The sequence below is a fragment of the Dendropsophus ebraccatus genome, chromosome 4 (genome assembly GCF_027789765.1).
Source record: "Dendropsophus ebraccatus isolate aDenEbr1 chromosome 4, aDenEbr1.pat, whole genome shotgun sequence".
Classification (NCBI taxonomy): domain Eukaryota; kingdom Metazoa; phylum Chordata; class Amphibia; order Anura; family Hylidae; genus Dendropsophus; species Dendropsophus ebraccatus.
Genome location: NC_091457.1, coordinates 106,235,284 through 106,255,431, shown reverse-complemented (window position 1 = coordinate 106,255,431; position 20,148 = coordinate 106,235,284). Strand labels below are relative to the sequence as shown.

At 43.4% G+C, this 20,148-nt stretch overlaps 1 protein-coding gene across 3 annotated transcripts in view; it reads left to right on the top strand.

Annotated features, from left to right (window-relative positions):
- Positions 1-1,124: 1,124 nt before the first annotated feature.
- Positions 1,125-20,148, top strand: part of IL5RA (interleukin 5 receptor subunit alpha) — a 66,426-nt gene continuing 47,402 nt past the window's right edge. Inside the window, exon 1 of one of the 3 annotated variants that reach the window (XM_069968703.1) lies at positions 1,125-1,198. In XM_069968703.1, coding sequence (XP_069824804.1) covers positions 1,190-1,198 — 9 coding nt within the window. In that variant the 5' untranslated portion in view covers positions 1,125-1,189. Of the gene's footprint in view, positions 1,199-14,155; positions 14,188-18,254; positions 18,365-20,148 lie in introns of those variants that run through there. The other 2 variants (XM_069968705.1, XM_069968704.1) reach the window with 2 other exon arrangements.

Genomic DNA, 20,148 nt, shown 5'->3' with positions numbered 1-20,148 from the left:
GTGAACCAGAGGACCTGCACGTTGGTACACGGGGCTATTATGGCTTGATCAAATCATATACAGACACTCTGGTGTTGATTTTTAATATAGGCCTAGCGGCATTAGTATCAGCCATAGATGGGATGTGCAGCCGTTCCTCTCTCTCCAGTCCGTGTTTTACAGTTCTCCCTCTCTGAACAGCTCGCACTCCTTCATAAGACCCACATGACCAAAATTAGCAGGATATGCCTGTGCTCACATGTCGGTACCTTATGTCTTCCCTATTCTGTGAGAGCAGCAGTGGTAAGTGTAATCCCTTATCCATACTTGTGTCGTTTGGGGGCAGCCTTCCCCGCCGGTGGTGCTGGTTGGGTTCTGGTGGGGCTTTTTGGGTCTGGTCCTGTGACATGGGGGTTGCAGGGCCGTTCCATGGCCCCCCTTCCCTGCACGTGCACGCTTTGCGGGGGTGGCGGTCATTGACCGACATGGTGTGGAGTTAGCGTAGGGACCCGTGTGAACCAGAGGACCTGCACGTTGGTACACGGGGCTATTATGGCTTGATCAAATAATATACAGACACTCTGGTGTTGATTTTTAATATAGGCCTAGCGGCATTAGTGTCAGCCATAGATGGGATGTGCAGCTGTTCCTCTCTCTCCAGTCCGTGTATAACTACTATAATACTGCTCCCTATGTACAGGAATATAACTGCTATGATACTGTCTTCTATGTACAAGAGTATAAATGCTATAATCAGTTTTTTTTGGCTCTACTACTGCTACTACTAAGTGCTGGGCTCATTTGTCCAATAAATGTGATAATACTGCCTCTTATATATGCTACGATAACATTGCAGATATTCTGCTGGTTTCTTTATATTAGGACTTAATCATTTGGTTCAGTTCAGTGACGCTTCACTCTTAGCTAACTAATAAGTCGGCATATGCGCAATATTTTATCATACAGAACATATAGGTGGCAGTTGCACTGTATATTACTCTTGGTGTCATATATTACAATAACTGTGGTTGTCATATTCAGAGCAGGGACCTGGCGGTGAGTGGTGAGTGGTAGCTGCGGCATGCACGCTATGTTTCACAATCTTTGGTTTGTTTGTTGAGTAATGACCTCTCTGTAAAGCAGCAGCACAAACTAAATAGACAGAAGATCAGCGGAGGAGCATGAACCTGGAGGATCTCTGCAAGGACTCATGATAGAGGTGAGTGAGGCTCAGTAGTGTATTAGATATTAAAGGGAACCTGTCACCCCCCGTACCGGGGTGACAGGCTCCCGACCCCCCGTTAGAGACCCCTATACTTACCTCATCCCGCCGGGTCCCGCTTCTGGATTCGGTCGGGTCCCGGAGATCTCAGCCGCTGCAGCCCGGCGCGCGCGCTGAGAGATGAGTCCAACACCCATAGAGAATGACAGGAGAGTCCAGCGCTCCGTCATTCTCTATGAGCGTTGGACTCATCTGTCAGCGCGCGCGCCGGGCTGCAGCGGCTGAGATCTCCGGGACCCGACCGAATCCAGAAGCGGGACCCGGCGGGATGAGGTAAGTATAGGGGTCTCTAACGGGGGGTCGGGAGCCTGTCACCCCGGCACGGGGGGTGACAGGTTCCCTTTAAGGATCCGACATTGGTAACACTGGAGGTGGGGGAATTACATCTATAATAGATCAGTAACACCACAGATAACATAAGATGATAACTGTATATATGTAGTAGATATAGTCTACAGTCCTATGTAACAGCACAGATTACACATGGGGATAAGCGAGGGCTGGTAATGAAGTTACCTACAGTCCCTACAGTTTACATATATTTACCCATGCTTTATACATCTTTTAGTCTTTGGATATGCTCAGTACTATCCCTTATTACACTGTTAGGCTATGTTACCACTACGTATATTTTTGTAAATCTATGTCCGTTGTTGCCGATTGCAACAACGGCTGTGATTAATACGAAAATTTACGTTACATTGCCTTCTATGGAATCCCAGCCAGAGTGTATACACATGGTATACACCGCGGGCCGGGATCCCTAGCGGTGCTGCGAGAAACTGACATGTCAGTTTTCTGCGGCCACTATTCAATGAATAGCGGATGCAGAAAACCCGGTCAGTACACACTATGGAGCGAACAGCTGTGGCCGCTTGCTACATAGTGTGCAGTGGAGAGTTCTGATGTGGTCACGCACAGATGCGCATGCACCAGAACTCAGCGACGTGAAAGATCACTGCAGTACCGACCGGGATGATTTTTTCGGAGACTGGCCATTCTGAGACCCGGCTGGGTCACAGAACGGCCAGTCTTTTACAGTGTGTGAACATAGCCTTAGGGTACAAACCCACTTGACGTATTTGCTGCGTGAATCAGTCTTAAAAATAAGCAGGCAAAACGCAGGTTGGCTTTATATGATTGTTCTGCGTTAAAATACGCAATTGCGTATTTTTGAAGCGTGAAGCTTGTTGTTAGCAAAGCATCAGTTGTTAAAATACGCAATTGCGTATTTTTGAAGTGTGAAGCTACATGCGTTTTTTTCGCACAGGTTGTTAACAACTGATGCTTTGCTAACAACAAGCTTCACGCTTCAAAAATACGCAATTGCGTATTTTAACGCAGAACAATCGTCTAAAGCCAACCTGCGTTTTGCCTGCTTATTTTTAAGACTGATTCACGCAGCAAATACGTCAAGTGGGTTTGTACCCTTACACTGTTTTTTTGTATTTTGTGTAGAAACTTTTATATTATATATATAAGTATTTTCTCCTTATTTTCTCCTTAATAATCTGTTAACTCTGTATACATGTCCATAGATAGAGGTACGCTCTGTAGAATCAGCAGTGACCCGCTGTTGGACCTTTGACCTGTGGACTTGTTGTTCTTGATTACTTTTTTGAGCTTGTCTCAGAAATTTTTACAAAAATAACAACAAAGACAGTGTTTTGTTATCTGTCACAGGGTGGATTTGTGCCCCCAAACACTGCACTTAGGTGCAGGGACTGTCTGTGTCTATTGGTCTCTGAAATAAGAACTGACACCTTCTGCATAGTGCGTCATAATGAGTAAATAAAGTTTCCTTAACCCCTTAAAGACCAGGCTAATTTTCAATTTTGCGTTTTTGCATTTTTTTTCTTTGGGGGGGCATAACTTTTATATTAATTGATTGCTCCTAAAAAAATAAAACCTTTTACAGGAAATAAACGTTCCTTAAAATCGCTCTATTCCTATGCTTTTAGCGCTTTTATACTTTGGTGTATGGGGCTGTGTGAGGTGTCATTTTTTGCACCATGATCTGTACTTTCTATCGGTACCTTGATTGCGCACATGCGACTTTTTGATCGCTTTTTATTACAATTTTTCTGGATTTGATGCGACCAAAAATGCGAAATTTTGCACTTTGGAATTGTTTTGCGCATATGCCGTTTACCATGAGGGATCAAGAATTAAATAAATTAATAGTTTGGGCGATTATGCACGCGGTGATACCAAACATGTTTGTTTGTTTATTTATTTATTTATTTATTTTTATTTATAAAATGGGAAAAGGGGGGGGTGATTTTAACTTTTATTAGGTGAGGGGATTTTTTATTAATAAAAACACTTAATTCTTTTTTAACATACAGTAATTAGAAGCCCCCTGGGGGACTTCTATATGCACAGCACTGATCTCCCATAGAGATCAATGCTGTGTATATAAAAGAGCAATGATCCATCAGATCTGTGCTCTATTATAATGGTCTGCTGCAGACCATCTACATACATTGCCGAGCCGCGATCAGCGTCATTCCGACGCTGAGCCCCGGCCGGCTCATTAGAACGGATCTCCCCTCCGCGATCGAATCGCTGGGGGGAGATCCCCCACTAGACACCAGGGACAGGGGGCACAGATACTATACAAATGCATCTGTCAGCTTTGATAGCTGCATTTGAATAGTTAATTAGACAGCAGCGGCGGCTAATATCCGCGGTCCCTGGCTGCACATAACAACCAGGGACCTTGGGCTGCAGAGAGGGCTTACGCCGGGAGCCCTCTCTGATCCCCCTGTACAGCCGCATGACGGGTATACCCATCATGCGTTGTTAAGGGGTTAAAGGCGTTGCCCGTCTAAAGACCGGGCATTAAAATAATGATGTGTGCATACAGCAGACGGCATTACATTGACTTCAATTACAGACTCAGGATATAACATCCACTTATAGACTGAGCATATAATGAGGCTCAGACACTGAGCTTATCACACATGTACAGAGATGTTTGCAGTACAAATTTAGATTTTTGGCTCATGTAAATAACCATAACGGTTTTATTTTTCCACTACAAGAGCTGAAGGATGACATTTTTTTTTAACATACAATGTATGACAAAGACAGATAAATATTTGTAGGGCACAATACATTTGTAGGAGAATAACTTCTTCTGAGTTCACTGCCATTAAAGCAAACTTTATTCTACATAGCAGTACAAATCCAATAATACCAACTTAGGTGGTTTTTGCTTTGTTTACTGTTAAAAAAAACTTGTAACTTTATTTTTCCACCTACATAGCAGCGTGAGAGTTAATTACACAGTGATCTGTTATCACATTAAGGCAATGTTCACACACTGTACAAACAACAGCTGTTCTGCCTTGATTGGCCGTTGTTTAACACTGTTAATTATCATGATCACAAATTTTGGCCATAGGTAACCCTAAACCACTGCCGTTCATGGCAGAATGGCTATTATTTGTACAGCATGTGGACATAGCTTAAGGGGCCTATTCCACGGAGCGATAATCGTCCGAATCGGCCCAATTCGAACGATTATCGCTCCATGCAATAGAGACAACGATTAGCCGATGATCGTGTCATCGGTTGATCATTTATTTAGGGTCAAGCCTAAACTCATGGGGCACCCACCATGCATCACTGTGCGGAATAGCAATGCGTGGCGGGCAACCGATGATTTCAGCAGCACCATACATTACCTACACATGTTGCAGAGCTTCTTCTGTGCTCCTCTTCTTCCCTGTCCGGCGCACAGCAACAGCTTTGGTGCGGCCTGTTGGCTGACAGACCGCTCAGCCAATTACTGGCCAGGACCGCCGCTGCCAGTGATTGGCTGAGCAGTCTGTCAGCTCAGACAGGCCGCACCGAAGCTGATGCTGCTCGCGGAATCGGGAGGAAGAGGAGCACAGGAGAAGCCCTGTGGCTGCAACATGGTTAGGTAATTTATGGTGTTTAACAAGGGCTGCAAGGACATCGGTAACATTGTCCCTGCACCCCTCGCTAAACGATTATCGGGGCGTGGAATAGGCCCAGTAAACGAGCGCAGATCTAGCAGATCGACGCTCGTTTACATTATTGATCGGGCCCCCATTGGCCCACGGAATAGGACCCTTAGACTTTGTGACCGTGTTAAGATCAGAAATTATTTATTATTTCAGACGGTTCCACAGGCAGTGGTACCAAATATGTTCATTTATTTGTTTGTTTATATTTTTATTTGGAAAATGGGAAAAGGGGCTGATTAGATTTTTAAAAAGGGAGACATATCTTTGGGGCTTATTTTTTTGGTCCCCTTAAAACACTTGTTTTAGCCCTCCCACCAGGGAACCTATTCAGTTGCTTATATAGACCAGTCCAATGCATATCCATTTAGATTGGTGCTGTGTTGGTAAAGTCTGCCACAGGCAGAGGCCTCAGGCTGCCATAACAAACCGGTCAGCATAGCATGATTACATCACAGGGGTGCCGGTCAGACCCACTATACCAATAATTACAGCTGTCAAAACTGTTGAGAGGCTACGATCGTTATTGATCATGGCATCTAAACAGTTAAATGTCATTGACCTGATCTCCAGTGTCTGTCATTAGAGACTAGTGCTGTCTGCAAATAGCGGGTATGATACAGGCCAGGCCTCATAGCCTATTCTCTAAGTGTGCATCATGGGTCAGAAATTGTACAGAAATTTGGCTGTATTGTGTATGTCTCGTTCTTAAAAGGGGTTTTTAACTTCTAGCAACTTCTGATTTGTATGTAAGGACTAGAGATGAGCGAACCTGGAGCATGCTCAAGTCCATTCGAACCCGAACTTTCGGCATGTGATTAGCGGTGGCTGCTGAACTTGGATAAAGCCCTAAGGCTATGTGGAAAACATGGATATAGTCATTGGCTGTATCCATGTTTTCCAGACAACCTTAGAGCTTTAAACAAATTCAGCAGCCCCCGCTAATCAAATGCCGAACGTTCGGGTTCGAATGGACTCGAACCCGAACCCGGTTTGCTCATCTCTAGTAAGGACTAATATGTCACCTGTATTAGTTATCTGCCTATTTTTCTTCAATCTTTTTTTTTCTAACTTTTGGGATGACATTTTGAAAGCTTAGGAACAAATAACTAGTTTTCCATAGAGTCTTGGTCTCAGGGTACAACTTAAAAGGGTCATCCTTGAACCAATTGATATTGTAACTTGTGGGCCACTGTAGTCCTCACAGCTGAGGTATGATCACTGTCAGTCTAGTCCCCAGACTAATACATTTTAGCTACACCACTCCCTGGCTCGGCACTCAGTCCATCTCAGTGCCGGCAAAGGACTCCATTATACGTCTGTCGAGTCTGAAAGTAAAGGGCGCACACTTCATCTGGCTATAACTAATGTTCAGAGGGGGTCTTAGCACAGAGACCCCAACCGATCTAAACTTGTCAAATGTGTATAATTTAAATTACAGTAACACTTTAAGACTGATTTATGAATCTCAGCCTGGAGTCTGTTAAAAAGCTGCGTATTATCTGTTATGCAATGGTCTATTATCTATTATGCATGTTTAAAATGACCCCAGGATAAAAAAGTTTTTGCCACTGTGTGTCTTTCTTCCCTGCTCACTGCTGTTCACTCTCTGTTGTTTAGGGGATTCTATCTGTAGAAGCATAGAAACCAGAATGTAACACAGGAAATAATGATGGGACTTTCTGTTAGGTTAAGTAGGGAGGAAGATAGTTAGGCACAGGATAAAGCATGGACTGTATGCATCTATTCTGAGTCTGTCTGCCTCCTCCAGAAGGGTCCACGCTGTACCTGAAAGGTAAGGAAGGCTCCCCTTTTATCTCTTTCCAACTGTAAAATTCTGGGCAAGTGTCCTGTGTATAAGTACCTATGTTCTTACTATGTACACAGTGCTGCCTCCTAAATGTAATTTTCTCTCCACCTTCCTTTAGCTTTTCAACAAGAACAGATCTGCTTTTTTAATGTGATCATCTCTGTTGGTTATTTCCTTTCGGGTCACATAACACCTTGCAAAGTCAGTGCATCAGTACTCCCCTTTCCCCCCCCATGTCATCTTTAGTGCTGTACTGTATATAATCTACCAGTAATGCACTTTCTACAGCACTCCACTATATGGCATAGCAGATAGGAGGAGAACTTAGAAGTAGATGCTCTCCTGTCATTGGCTAGAGAAGTTAGGACAAGTAAGTCCAAGTGTTAGTACTGCGGGCAAAGAGACAGTCCTGCTCCCCTGAAATGGAGACAATAAGACAAAGCATTGCAGGGACTCTCGGGGGCTCAAGAACAGAAGTAAGAGCACTGAAATCACAGTATCACCACTTTAAATGGTTAATATATTAAAACCAAGCAGGCTTTCATCATTATTTTAAAAAGTAAAGCTTTTAAGCATAGAAATTAACATAGTTCATCACGCATATTGCAGTGTTTAAGTTGAAAATGGTTTTAGTTAAAACGTTTGTGCCATTTGCCTACTGCAGCTTGCATGTACCACAATACACTGCAAGCAGCTCAGTGACATTTTGTGCTAAATCTAACAGCCCCCCTCGCTTTCCTCTCCTGAATGCTCATATAAGCTCTATAATGATCTCAATTGAGTTGGTTTCATTTCATTTGATTTCATCAGGTCTGAGGTTAAAAGAATATTTAGCAAAGGACATTGAGTGCCTGCAGATTCAATGTCAAGCGGCAGTCTGATGGATTTAGCACAAATGGTGCAACTTTTTTATTTCAACCCAGTCGCAAATATCTTTTACATAAAGCACATACTGTGATCTTCAGTGAGGTTTGTGGTGCCTCACTCCTCATCCTTCCTTTTCTCTGCCATGCAGTATCATATGATAAAGTAGCAGTGCTGTATGCAAATATCTGTGTCTTGTGGTTGTAGGGTGTCGAGATATTTGCATCCTGTAACTGTGAAATGGCTGCATTCTACACACTGTGAGTATTGGGGTTATTACCTGTACTCCTGGCTTCCGGGACAGCCCAATCCTCTAAAGCTTTATCTTTTTCTCACCAACATTCCTATATATGTACCCAGCTGCACATAATATAAAAAATAACCCGGCAATATCAGCCCTATAGTCAGATTGACAACTCTAGTTATAGTGAACAAAAGGATTGTGACTAAGCTTTCCACAAACTTCCATTATATCTCTCTGTGCCGTTCTTTAATGTCATTGGGAAATTCTATTTACAAACCATAGGGCTCAGGCTGAATAGAGCTATAGGCCCTGCCACATAGTGGGGTTCTCCCAGAGCTTTTTGGGAAAATAACCCCAGAGCCTGAAGCTTATAAATAGTGGAACAGTGGATATTGATCACATATATGGATATAAATGTCACAGATTCTCAGGACTGGAAATATGGTGATTATAGAGGCAGAAAGCCTTCTGCACTTCCTGTCACTCATCCTATTGAGGGTGCCTTCACACACAGCGGATCCGCAGCGGATTTCACGTTGCAAATTTGCAATGAGATCGACTGAGGATCCAGTGCCCGTTCATTCCAATAAGAATACATACTCGCAGGGGGATTGAAATCCCGCTGCGTGTATGTAAACTAACCCCCCACCGGCCGGAGCATACATTACCTTCTCCGCTTTCCGAACCCCCGAAGCAAGACGGATCGCGGAGCAGGTAATGTATGCTCCGGCTGGTGGGGGGTTAACTTACATACACGCAGCAGGATGTTAATCCCTCAGTGAGTATGTATTCTCATTTGGATAAACGGGCACTGGATCCGCAGCGGATTTCGATGCGAATTCGAAGCGTGAAATCCGCTGCGGATCCTGTGTGTGTGAAGGCACCCTAAAGAATACTACAGATAGCCCGAAATGACTAGCTGACAGAGAACAATAGATTAGTAAATGTAACAGCTTGCATGACTAGGTCCTATTACACTGAGCGATTTTTAACGATTAACGACTAACGATAAACAATCGCAAACGAGATTGTTTATCGGTAAACTGAAATCGTTCACCATATTACACAGAACGATGGTTGTTAGTTACGATCGTTAGTATGATCGTTATTGCGATTGTTACGATGATCGTTTATTCCTTCTGATCCCAGAAAAACAATGAACAATGTGCTATTACACTAAACCATTAGTGAAAAAACGCGGAACTTCAGCAAACGAACGTGGAATTACAGCAAACAATTAACGATAATTTTAGGTTCAGATCTAAATAAACGATCAACAACATACGAACGATTTTTTGTTTGTTGCCTGCAATTACACAGAACGATTATCGTTTAAATTCGAACGATTTAACGATTTTTCGCACGATAATCGCCCCGTGTAATAGGGCCCTTAGGCTATATTCACACATCATCATGTTTCAGTAAAGGAACGGCTGCAGGAACGTCTTGAATGCAGCCTGGCAGTTTGACAGCTGTTGAACCTAGTGTAAACATAGCCTTATGGAGAGAAGATTTCTTAAAGTTTACTGTCCCCTTAAGATTCACCCAGGTATCGACCTACATTGTGCAAAAATTGTTGTTCTCCAGTCACTTCAACAAGAAGTAGGAGTCAATCACATGACATAATACCCCTATTAGAGATTCACCAATATAGATCAGAGGAAAGCACTAAAGCAGGCAGAGTGAGAGATGTGGCGCAGGGCTGGCCATCCATACAGCTGCCAGCTGGGCTGATCTGCTGGGATGGAGCTCAGATACAACTTGGCTGCTCGCCCAGAAGCTACCAGTAAAAATGAAACTGGGAAAGTCTAAAAAAAAAAGAAAAAAGAACATTGTAACAGAACAACGCATATAAAACACACGGGAGACGATAATCATGACCTGAGCTCACAATCTAAAGAAAAGGAGGTAGGCCCTAATTCAATGTTTGGCTAAGGGCACCAGTGGTTACCTGTTACACCTATGCTGGTGCAGTTACAAGGGCTGCACAAACTATGTTGCACCTGCCCCTCACATTCAAGGATCTCACATGTCCCTCTACAACCTAAAAGGTCAGTAGTAGTCACATTTGGGGGCCTCTAGTAAAGATGTGACATTAGGGTCCAGGAGCTTCAAGCCTCTGCATATGCAGCCCAAATAAGTTGTCATACCTAGACTCTCTGGGGGTACGTAGGATTTTGTTGAAGGTGTTATAATATGGCGTTGTAACAGGGGCGGCAGCACTGGAGCTGGGGAGGAAAGTGGATGTTATTGTTTTTTACCCACCCCTTCCCTGGTCATTGCTGAAAAAGAGGTCCTGGACAGAATAACTGGTACTCCGGCGAAAATCTTTGTGGTGTCAAAGTTATATAGATTTTTAATCAGCTACTGTATGTCCTGCAGGAAATTGTGTTTTCTTTTCAGTCTGACACGGTCTTCTCTGCTGTCCATGTCCTGTCCATGTCAGGAACCTTTTCCTGCACTGGACAGTTCCTGTCTCGGACAGCGATGGCAGCAGAGAGCACTGTGTCAGACTGAAAATAAAACACCACTTCCTGCAGCACATGCAGCTGCTGATAAGTATGGGAAGACTTAATATTTTTTAAATAGAAGTAAATTTCAAATCTATATAACTTTCTGACACCAGTTGATTTGATAGAAAAAGATTTTCGCCGTAGTACCCCTTAAATTTTTCACAAAAATTGTTGTGTTGTGGCAGAATAGTATTTTGTCACACAGAATGATCTTTTGTGGCACAGAATGTTATTTTGTTACACAGAATGGTATTATGTGACATAATGTTATTTTGTCATGCATGCAATGCATTTTCAACAGCAATACAAAAGACATTGGGGGAGAGTTATCTAACTGATGTAAAGTAGATCTGGCCCAGTTGCCCCTAGCAACCAATCAGATTCCACCTTTCATTCCTCACAGACTCTTTGGAAAATGAAAGGTGGAATCTAATTGGTTGCTAGGGGCAACTGAGCCAGTTCTACTTTAAACCAATTTGATAAATTTCCCTCAATGTCTAAAAATATAATTCTGTGCCATAAAAAGTTTGTGACCAAAAATGTATTCTGTAAACACAAAAAATGCTTTTTGTTCATGAAATTGATTGTGTAGGCATAAAATAAAGTATGTCAGCACATAAATTGTGTATGTTGGGGGTGTATACAGAATATATTTTCTCACAGCGCTCCATAAGGTGGCAGCAACAGACTCAACAATACCAAGTGCAGTCTGTCAGTATGAAGGCTTCATCTCTGAAATTAGAGTAATGGTGCGTTTACACGGAACGATTATCGTTTGAATTTTCGCATCAACGATCGGCTCGTGTAAACACAGCGAACGATCAAGCGACGAGCGAGAAATTTTCATCTTTTAACATGTTCTCAAATCGATGTCGGCCGTTCGCTAAAAATTCGCAGATTCCTTAGTGTAAACAGTCTTTCACTGATTTACCCTATGTGTGAGATAGGCTTAAGCAATCTTAAAACGATCGCAATAAAGATTTTTCTTACAAATTTTCTAACGATTTTTCTAACGATTTATTCGTCTAAACGCTGATCATTCTAAAAACCAAATTGTTGTTATTTTGGAATGTCTTTTGCAAACAGCGGAAGTTTTTTATAAGTAGTTCACACGCAGTTTTTCTTTTGTCACCGTTCTTTCTCCGTCTTTGCTATTAAATTCAATGGACTTTTGAATTAAGCCACATCCAAAGGACAATTAGTAACCCCAAACTAGAATAATGTGAAAACACCAGTCATTGCACTAAGGGGAGGCCAGGCTGCTAGATGACGTCCGTTATTTTAGACTCAAAATAACGGTTGATACAGTATTTTAAACGGAGCTGAAAAAACGTTGTGTGAACATAGCCTAACACACTAAAATAAACTGGGGCAGGTAGCAGCAGTATCTGTAGCAGTATCTTTTAGGCCAGATGTGCGTAGTCTTCATTTACTGTCAGTTCCAAACTACACCAGGTGCCCTTGTGTCCCGGCAGGTTCACACTGTTCTGCAGACTTTTCCCAGTAGTGTTTTCACCTGTGCTTCAGCTGGCGAGGCCCCCCCCAGTACCTTTGATTCTCCCTTTATAAACAAGGGTGCTCTCCACATACTAGACTGCCTCTTCTGATGCTGCAGGAGGTACTCTGCACTTTCATACATTGCTTGTGAACTGACCAAAGTTGCTGACTATGGGTTAAATATTACATAGCTTGTGAATAGTCACTTTTTGAACTTGATATATTGTAGGCAGGGAAATTGGCAGATGTAAGGACAGAGCAACTTTAGCTAGGACCAAAGTGAGAGCGTCTCCAAAATGGCAGTGTAACGCCTGGAGTAGTGGATCCACTGGACCGTCACCAGCGATGGCACTAACCTCACCAGGGAGCGGAGTCTAAGGGGCCGCTGGTTTTCACCAGAGCCCGCCGCAAGGCGGGATGGACTTGCTGCGGCAGGCGACCCCCAGGTCGCTACCCCTGGCTTGGTTGCTAGTGACGGCAGGCGAGGCGTGGCAGGAGCAGTAGGCGGGAGATGGTGCTGGCAGAGGTCTGTAGGCGTAACCGCAGGTGACAGGCTGAACACAGTAGCAATGGTGTAACAGGAGAGCAGGAACCAGGAACAAGGACTAGGGACCAGGTAGCAGATAGGAATCAGGAACAGGGACTAGGGACCAGGTAGCGGATAGGAATCAGGAACAACAGGGAGCTGGGCCAAACGCTATGGGAAGCATGTAGAGGCTCCAACACCTGTAGTGGGGCAGGGCTGGAATATATATGGAGTGATTGGTGCAACTAACCAATTAGGAGCGCACTGCCCCTTTAAATCTGAGACAGCCGACGCGCGCGCGCCCTAGGAGGCGGGGACGCGCGCGCCGGCCGGCACAGTGAGAGACAGGAGCGGAGGAGAGGTGAGGCGCCCCCAGGGGCCGAACTAGCAGCAGCGCCGGGTCCCTGCACAAGGACCCCGGCGGCTGCATGGGGCAGGAGGAGGTCGCGGCGGCGGCCCGGAACACGGGAAGCCGCCGCGGCCGTGACAGGCAGGTGATGTGCCTGGTATTCAGTTGTTAGTATCCTCCAAAATGGGTACAAGAAAGGACACCTGATAACTGAGAAAAAGGGTCATGCGTATTATAAATATTGGACCAACATCTTAGTCTATACTTAATGCAGATCACACAGCTTCAGGCCAAGTTCACATACAGTAATTGGTAATAAGACAATGGCCGTTGTTTGATTGAATGCAACTGAATGGGACACACTGTATTTGACAGGTCCATACTTCTTTACACTGTTGTCAATGGTAAACTGAAGTTTACATTCCAGTTAAGATCAAATGATGCTCTTCCGGCCAATACTGCAGTATTGGTTGGGTGAACATGTAAGACATCGGCTGTTGTTTGACCCGGCCATGTCAAACAGCGGCCAATGTTCTTACAGAAAGTGAACATGGCCTCAGATATCATGTATTAGGGTACTGCCCTTTTAATAAATCTTAAATCTATAGATCCTAAATCTATAGGCTGAAAATTGTTGACCCTACCGAATTTCTAGTTTCTTTTGCCTCTTCTTTTTTGGAATGGAGAGAGATGATGTAACCAACATCCATGACATTGCTTTTAATGGCCATCCAATGACGTGACATCACTATGTACAGAATGGTAGAGAATGGCATTGGCAAAACAGAGGAGACTTGAATAAAATATATAACTATTTTTTGAAGTTTAAGAATTTGGAAAACCCCTGTAAAAGAATTCCTGGCTGCAGGCAGTATACTGAGCCGTCGCTCTCTACAGTCTGTGGATATTGGCATCAGTATCAAACCTACTGTCCCAGTTGAGCGCTTCATGCTTGCATGTGGGTGGAATTATTAACTCTGCTCTGGATTCCAGGGATCCAGATGGACGAAGAAAACTTTCAAACCGAAACTGGTTTTAAACAGTAAGTCCTTATAGAGGAGCCCGTATCTCATCCTATGATGAACGTGGCAGCTTTAGCTGATCATCACCAATAGCTAGCTGGTCAAGGTAAGAAACAGAGGAAAGGGAGGGCTTCAGGGCTTCACCTATATAACTGTATACATGCCTTATACTCCAGTCATATCCAGAGCTGCAGTCTTAATTTTGCTACTATTGTAGCAGCTCAGGAGACACAAATACACTATACTGTTAGATCATATCATTCTTAATAGGGATGAGCAAAACGATTTATCCTCATGGTCTGCCCTGGTTGTTTCCGTATAGGTTACATAACATTTTATGCAGATGGTAACAGTGTATTGGTATTTTAGGTAAAAGTTTGGGGCTATGAGCTTAGATCACCCCAAATGGCGGAAAAAAATCTAACAGGAGATTGAGAAAAAGTCAACATGTATTGTTTCTAAGAGTAAAATGACACTTTATGATAATAGTATGGCATCCTTTTACAGGATAAGTAATGTAATATACTGTAGGTACACATTGACCTCACCAACAGAATGGTGAGTACAGCTCTGAAGTACTGTATATTACAGGATATAACTCAGGATCTATACAGGGTAAGTAATGTTTGTGTACAGAGACCACCAGCTTAAGGCTGGGTTCACATTCTGTATGACAGCGGTCGTTCTGTAACCCGGCCGTATCACAGAACGGCCGCTGTCTTTAAAGTTCATGCCGGCCGGTACTGGCTGGCTGAACTTTATTTCTTTTTAATTGCAATGCAGGCGCATTCAGGTGTGCCCCGTGCCCACATTTCAATTAACCATAAACGACATTGTAAAGTGTGGCCGGAGCTGCACATTACGTTGTCTGCTCTGTCAGTCTTGCGCGGCCGCTATTCAATGAATAGTGGCTGCACAAAACTGACATGTAATTTTTTTGTGCGGCCGATTGGAATCCTGGCTGGAGTGTAAACAGTGTGTATACAGTCCGGTCGGGATTCCATAGCAATTAAAGCAATCTACAATTTAATTAAATAACGGCCATGGTTGCAAAACTGCAACTACAGCCATTGTTTAGTGAAATACGTTGTGTGAACTTAGCCTAATAGTGAGTACAGCTATCTAGTATAATACAGGATGTCACTCAGGATCAGTAGAATATAAGTAATGTAATGAATGTACATATAAATCCACCAACAGAATAGAGACTTCAGCTCTAAAGTGTAATGTATGATGTAACTCAGGACAAATATGAAAAACCGAATATAATGTACAGTATGCAGACAGTAATGACCAGCAGAATAGTGAGCGCAGCTCTGAAATATGGTTAGACATGATAAGTAATGTAATGTATGTACACAGTGAGGTTTGTATAACAGAGGATAAGTACAGGTAGTGTAATGCATGCACACACACATTAGGTAATATAATATATGTACACTGTGACCAGAACAGCAGAGTATTATATGCAGCTCTAGAGGATAACACAGAATCAGGACAGGATAAGTAATGTAATGTGCAGAATTCAGGTCCCTGGGAGCAGCTATAGAAAGGACACATATTGGCAGGGTAAACCTGCATCATTACCCATGAATATAATGCTAGACCCCTGCTGGCAATATGGCTAGAAACACAAGGCAGTGTGAAAAAACTTCTGCTGCAGTGTGAAAAAACTTCTGCTGCAGTTTTTGTGCCAAAACCATAGTGGATACAAATGGGATGGAAAATATAAAGGGAGGACTTGTAGTTCTATTTTCTCTTGGATCCACTTCTACTGTGTGTTTCCATGCTCTTGGTTGTCACCCAGCTTTTTCACACTCAGAATTAGAATACAAATAGTGGATAGAGCTTGATGAGAGCTCATGATTATGCTAGCCAGATTCTTGTCCTGTACACTGATTTAACTAGACAGCTGGCTCTGAAACACAACCCACCCCAGTGCTGAGCCATTCATGACCTCGGCCTGGGCTCAAGACTTTAAAACTTTAAACTGGAACACAGTTGGAGCGTTTAAGCTTCGTGTTTATTGCACATTACACTGATTTATTTACACTAATATGAGTATGATTCTCCTGATACTGGTATGTTAGTGTGTTGTATCTGATAAATGTTACATTGGTGTAGTTTAATCCCACGATTCCCCTTACCCTACATCCAGTAAATAAGTAATCTTGAGGACAACCACTAAAATTATCCTATAGTTATTTTGGACAGCATGTAAGTGCCATGTTACACATATTCCACTCCTTCACAAGATAGCAGTGATCAGATTTGAAAAAAACGGGGCTGGTGGCTGATGAGGAGGTCCAGGATGGGAGGTGGCGATGGGGGAGATAGGGACCACGGCGGCAGCAGTACTGTATATGACAGCATCATGTAGTCATACAGTATATTGGACTTTGCAGCAATGAAGAAAACATTACCCGATCAGCTCTCTCTATTACGTCAGGAGCAGTGGCCGATGGCTGATGGGGTCAAGGGGGAAAGAACTGGTGGCTAATGTTAGGTCTCAGGGTGATTTTGTGCAGTGGTGGCCAGTGGCCGAGATGGCGGGGGTGCATAGCATTGATTAGTATTACTGGCGATCTGTGCATAGAGTGTGCCTGAGGGCAGACTCTCTGAGAAGATCACCATTCCACCAGGATGGAGGTAAGTATTATACACCCGCCATGCTGCTGCGTTCCCGATCAGTCTGTAGCTTGTACTTGCTATAATGCAAAAACATTTTATCCATGGGTTTTTATTAAAATGTTTGCTTACTTTTGCCTTTACAGCCTTTACAGTGTGCTGTACGAGCCCTTTCTTCTCTCAATACTTGTACACAGGCTGTTCAACAGGATTTCTCCTGTCCTTATGCAGTTGTTAGGAGTGTATGACCAGGGTGCATAGGTAGAGAAGACATGATAGTAAGCCTGTCCCTAGATACTTGCCCCTAGGTGGTTGGTAACAACTGATCAACGTTCCGTTCCTACGCCAAGGTGCACACAGAGACAAAATAGGACAAACAAACACTAAAGAATGGCCATACAGAAATAGGTCAGAAAACCAAATTGGAAAATACAGTAAAAAATCATCAGAGAGAAAGTAGGTCAGAAAGGGGTAAGCAAGAGGTCAGAAAATCAAAAACAGCCATACAGGTAAACACCAGCCAAATCCAAAACAGACTAATAGCAAGCACTGAGCCAAAGGTGTTCTTATGGGATGACCAGACCACACAGATCACAAACTGGTAAGGAAGGAATATGAGTGGTAAAGGAACTGTAAATCAACTAGCTAAGCCGTCTGCAGCCCAGAACAAAGTCAGCAGGAGAAACAGATGGGTGTGGTGGAATTCAATTAACACAGAGTGAAATACGGCAGTGTTCAGACCAGTAAAAGACAACATAAAACAGATGTACAAAATCATGGTCAACAGCATATTCTCGCTGGCACTGAAGCCTGAACGGTCACGGGTGTTCCAGCTGTTACCTCTAACATTGAGGAGCAGAGAGTCCATCTGTTGGATTTGTTATGTTACTCTGAGTATGAGATACATAGTAGGAAATTTCTAATGAAGTCTATTTAAAAAAAAATTTCATTGTACATCAACGAAACATATTAACAGTACTAACATATGTAAACATTTTGCTGCTTTTGCATAGAAAATATGAAACATTCTTATCTCACCACTCTCTCCCCGGGGCCTCCTGTGGCATCTTCCGGTCCCTTGCTGAATACTCCTGCTGCCTCGGCAGTGACAGCCTGCTCAGCCAATCGCTGGCCGTGGTGCTATTCTGCTTCAGTCACTGATGCTATGGCAGTGGAAGCGTTCAGCCCGGGCCCCAAAGACACCACATGAGGCCCCAGGGGTTCCTGGTGAGGTAAGAATAAGAGGTTTATCATTTTCTATGTAAGAGCAGCAATATATTGTTAGAGTACCCTTTTAATAGATTCTTAAAAGGGTTGACCAGCAGCTGAGAAAGTAACCTGGATCGTCCTATGTCAGTGCTTATCTTGGCTTCCTAAAAGTTACACGCTTCTGCAATTTTGACACAGCAGAGAACCTTCCCAGTCATATCAGGAGGTGACTCAGTGGCTAAGCTGCCTCCTTTCTCTTTTTTGGAATCAGCTGTGACAGAGAGCTATTAAAGTCACACAGCCGCCTCCCACCCAGCATGTCACCGACACAGAGAGCAGGGAAGAAGCTCTCGTGTGTGTCAGAATGGGAGAAGCACAGAAATTTCGGAAGCAGGAGATAGGCAATAAAATAGGACAAACCACACAGTTGTGAGCTAACGCTATCAGTAAGTACATTTATTTCTCATTTAACCACTATATAACTGTTTCCACTCTTTGACAACCCATTTAAGTCACAGTATAACCGTAGGGTCTAGAAGTGTGTGATCTGTGTTGACTTAAAGGACATCATTTGTCATTACTGATAGGACTACCCATGGCCCATAGGTGCTATATGATATAGGGTTATATGATATATATATCATATATATCATGATATAGTTATATGTGTACTGTATGGTTATGTGGGCTCTATATGGAACAACATAAGGGCATAACATAAGCAGAAGAAATTACGAGGCACTAGTCAACTAACTTGAAAATCATGAGTGATAGATTTATGATCTAGTGATAAAGGGGCTCATCTAGTAATGGGGAAATATCTATACCGTAGCTGTATCATACTAAGGGAAACCGCTACAGTGAATACTGGAAGGTGGAGATATAACAGACTCTAGGGGTATATTGTTTGTACTCAAATATACAATGAAAGGAAACCATTTTTTGACAGCAGTGATAGAAACACATTTCCCAAGCACCAGATGTTAAAACATTTTACTGTATGTGAGACCGATACAGCAGCTCAGAGCGTGGGAAGTTGCCAGTGACAGAGACTAAATGTTTTCTTCCCATCTAGGAGACATACAGATTTTATTCACATTGTCAAAACACTTCTAGCACAATGATAGGCAGAGGGCAAATTAGACAATCCCTTTATGGTAATTTTTTTTCATTATTCTTTCTTTCTTTATTATTATTATTATTATTATTATTTTTTTTTTTTTAAGGGGGTTCTCAAGATAAACTGGTGTTAAAAGTTATACAGATATGTCCCTGTCAGGAACTGTTCAAAGCGGGGGATGGGGATTTGCTAATGTTTTGGACAGGGGCAGTAGAGAGCACCATGTCAGACTGTAAAGAATACACTAATTCCTGTAGAGCATACAGCAGTTGATAAGTACTGGAAGGCTTGAGATTTTTAAATAGAAGTACTTTACAAATCTGTATAATACCCCTTTAGGCCATGTTCACACAACATATGTGTTGTATAAAACACAGCAGTTGTTGCAATTTGCAACACAAACGTTGTATGGGAATGAATGAAATCCCAGCTGGAGCATATACACATTGTATACCCTCCGGCCGGGATTCCTTGCGGCCGCACAAGGAACTGACATGTCAGTTTTCTGTGGCCGCTATTCAAAGAATAGCGGACACAGGAGACATGTCAGTTCACACAATGAACTGACATGTCAGTTCCATTGTGTGCAGCGGTGAATCCGGATGCGGGTGCACATTCAGATGCGGGAATTCACCAGAAGTGAAAATAATCCGGCCAGTACTGCAGTGATGATCTTCAGTAACACCGGCTGATCTGTGATCCGGCCGGGTCACAGAATGGCCGGTGTTATACTTAAGGCCCTATTCTACGGAACGATTATCGTCCGTATTCAGCCGATATCGGCTGCTACGAACGATAATCGTCCCGTGGAATAGAGTGCAACGATCAGCCAACATCGTTCATGTCGGCTGATCGTTGCAGTCGCTTGTTTTTCAACATGTTGAAAAACAAGCGACTGATATAGCAGCGGTCTGCTGCCGTCGCTCTATTGAATAGGAGCGTCGGCAGCAGACGCTGCTATATCCTATGGGCTGCCGGACGATCTAGCGATCCTCCGAGCAGCCCACCCGCAGCTCCCCGCCGCCCCTCCCGCACTCACCCGCTCGCTGCTGCCGTGTTGAATAGCGGCGGCAGCGAGCAGGGAACGAGGAGCAATCGTTTGCTCCTCTG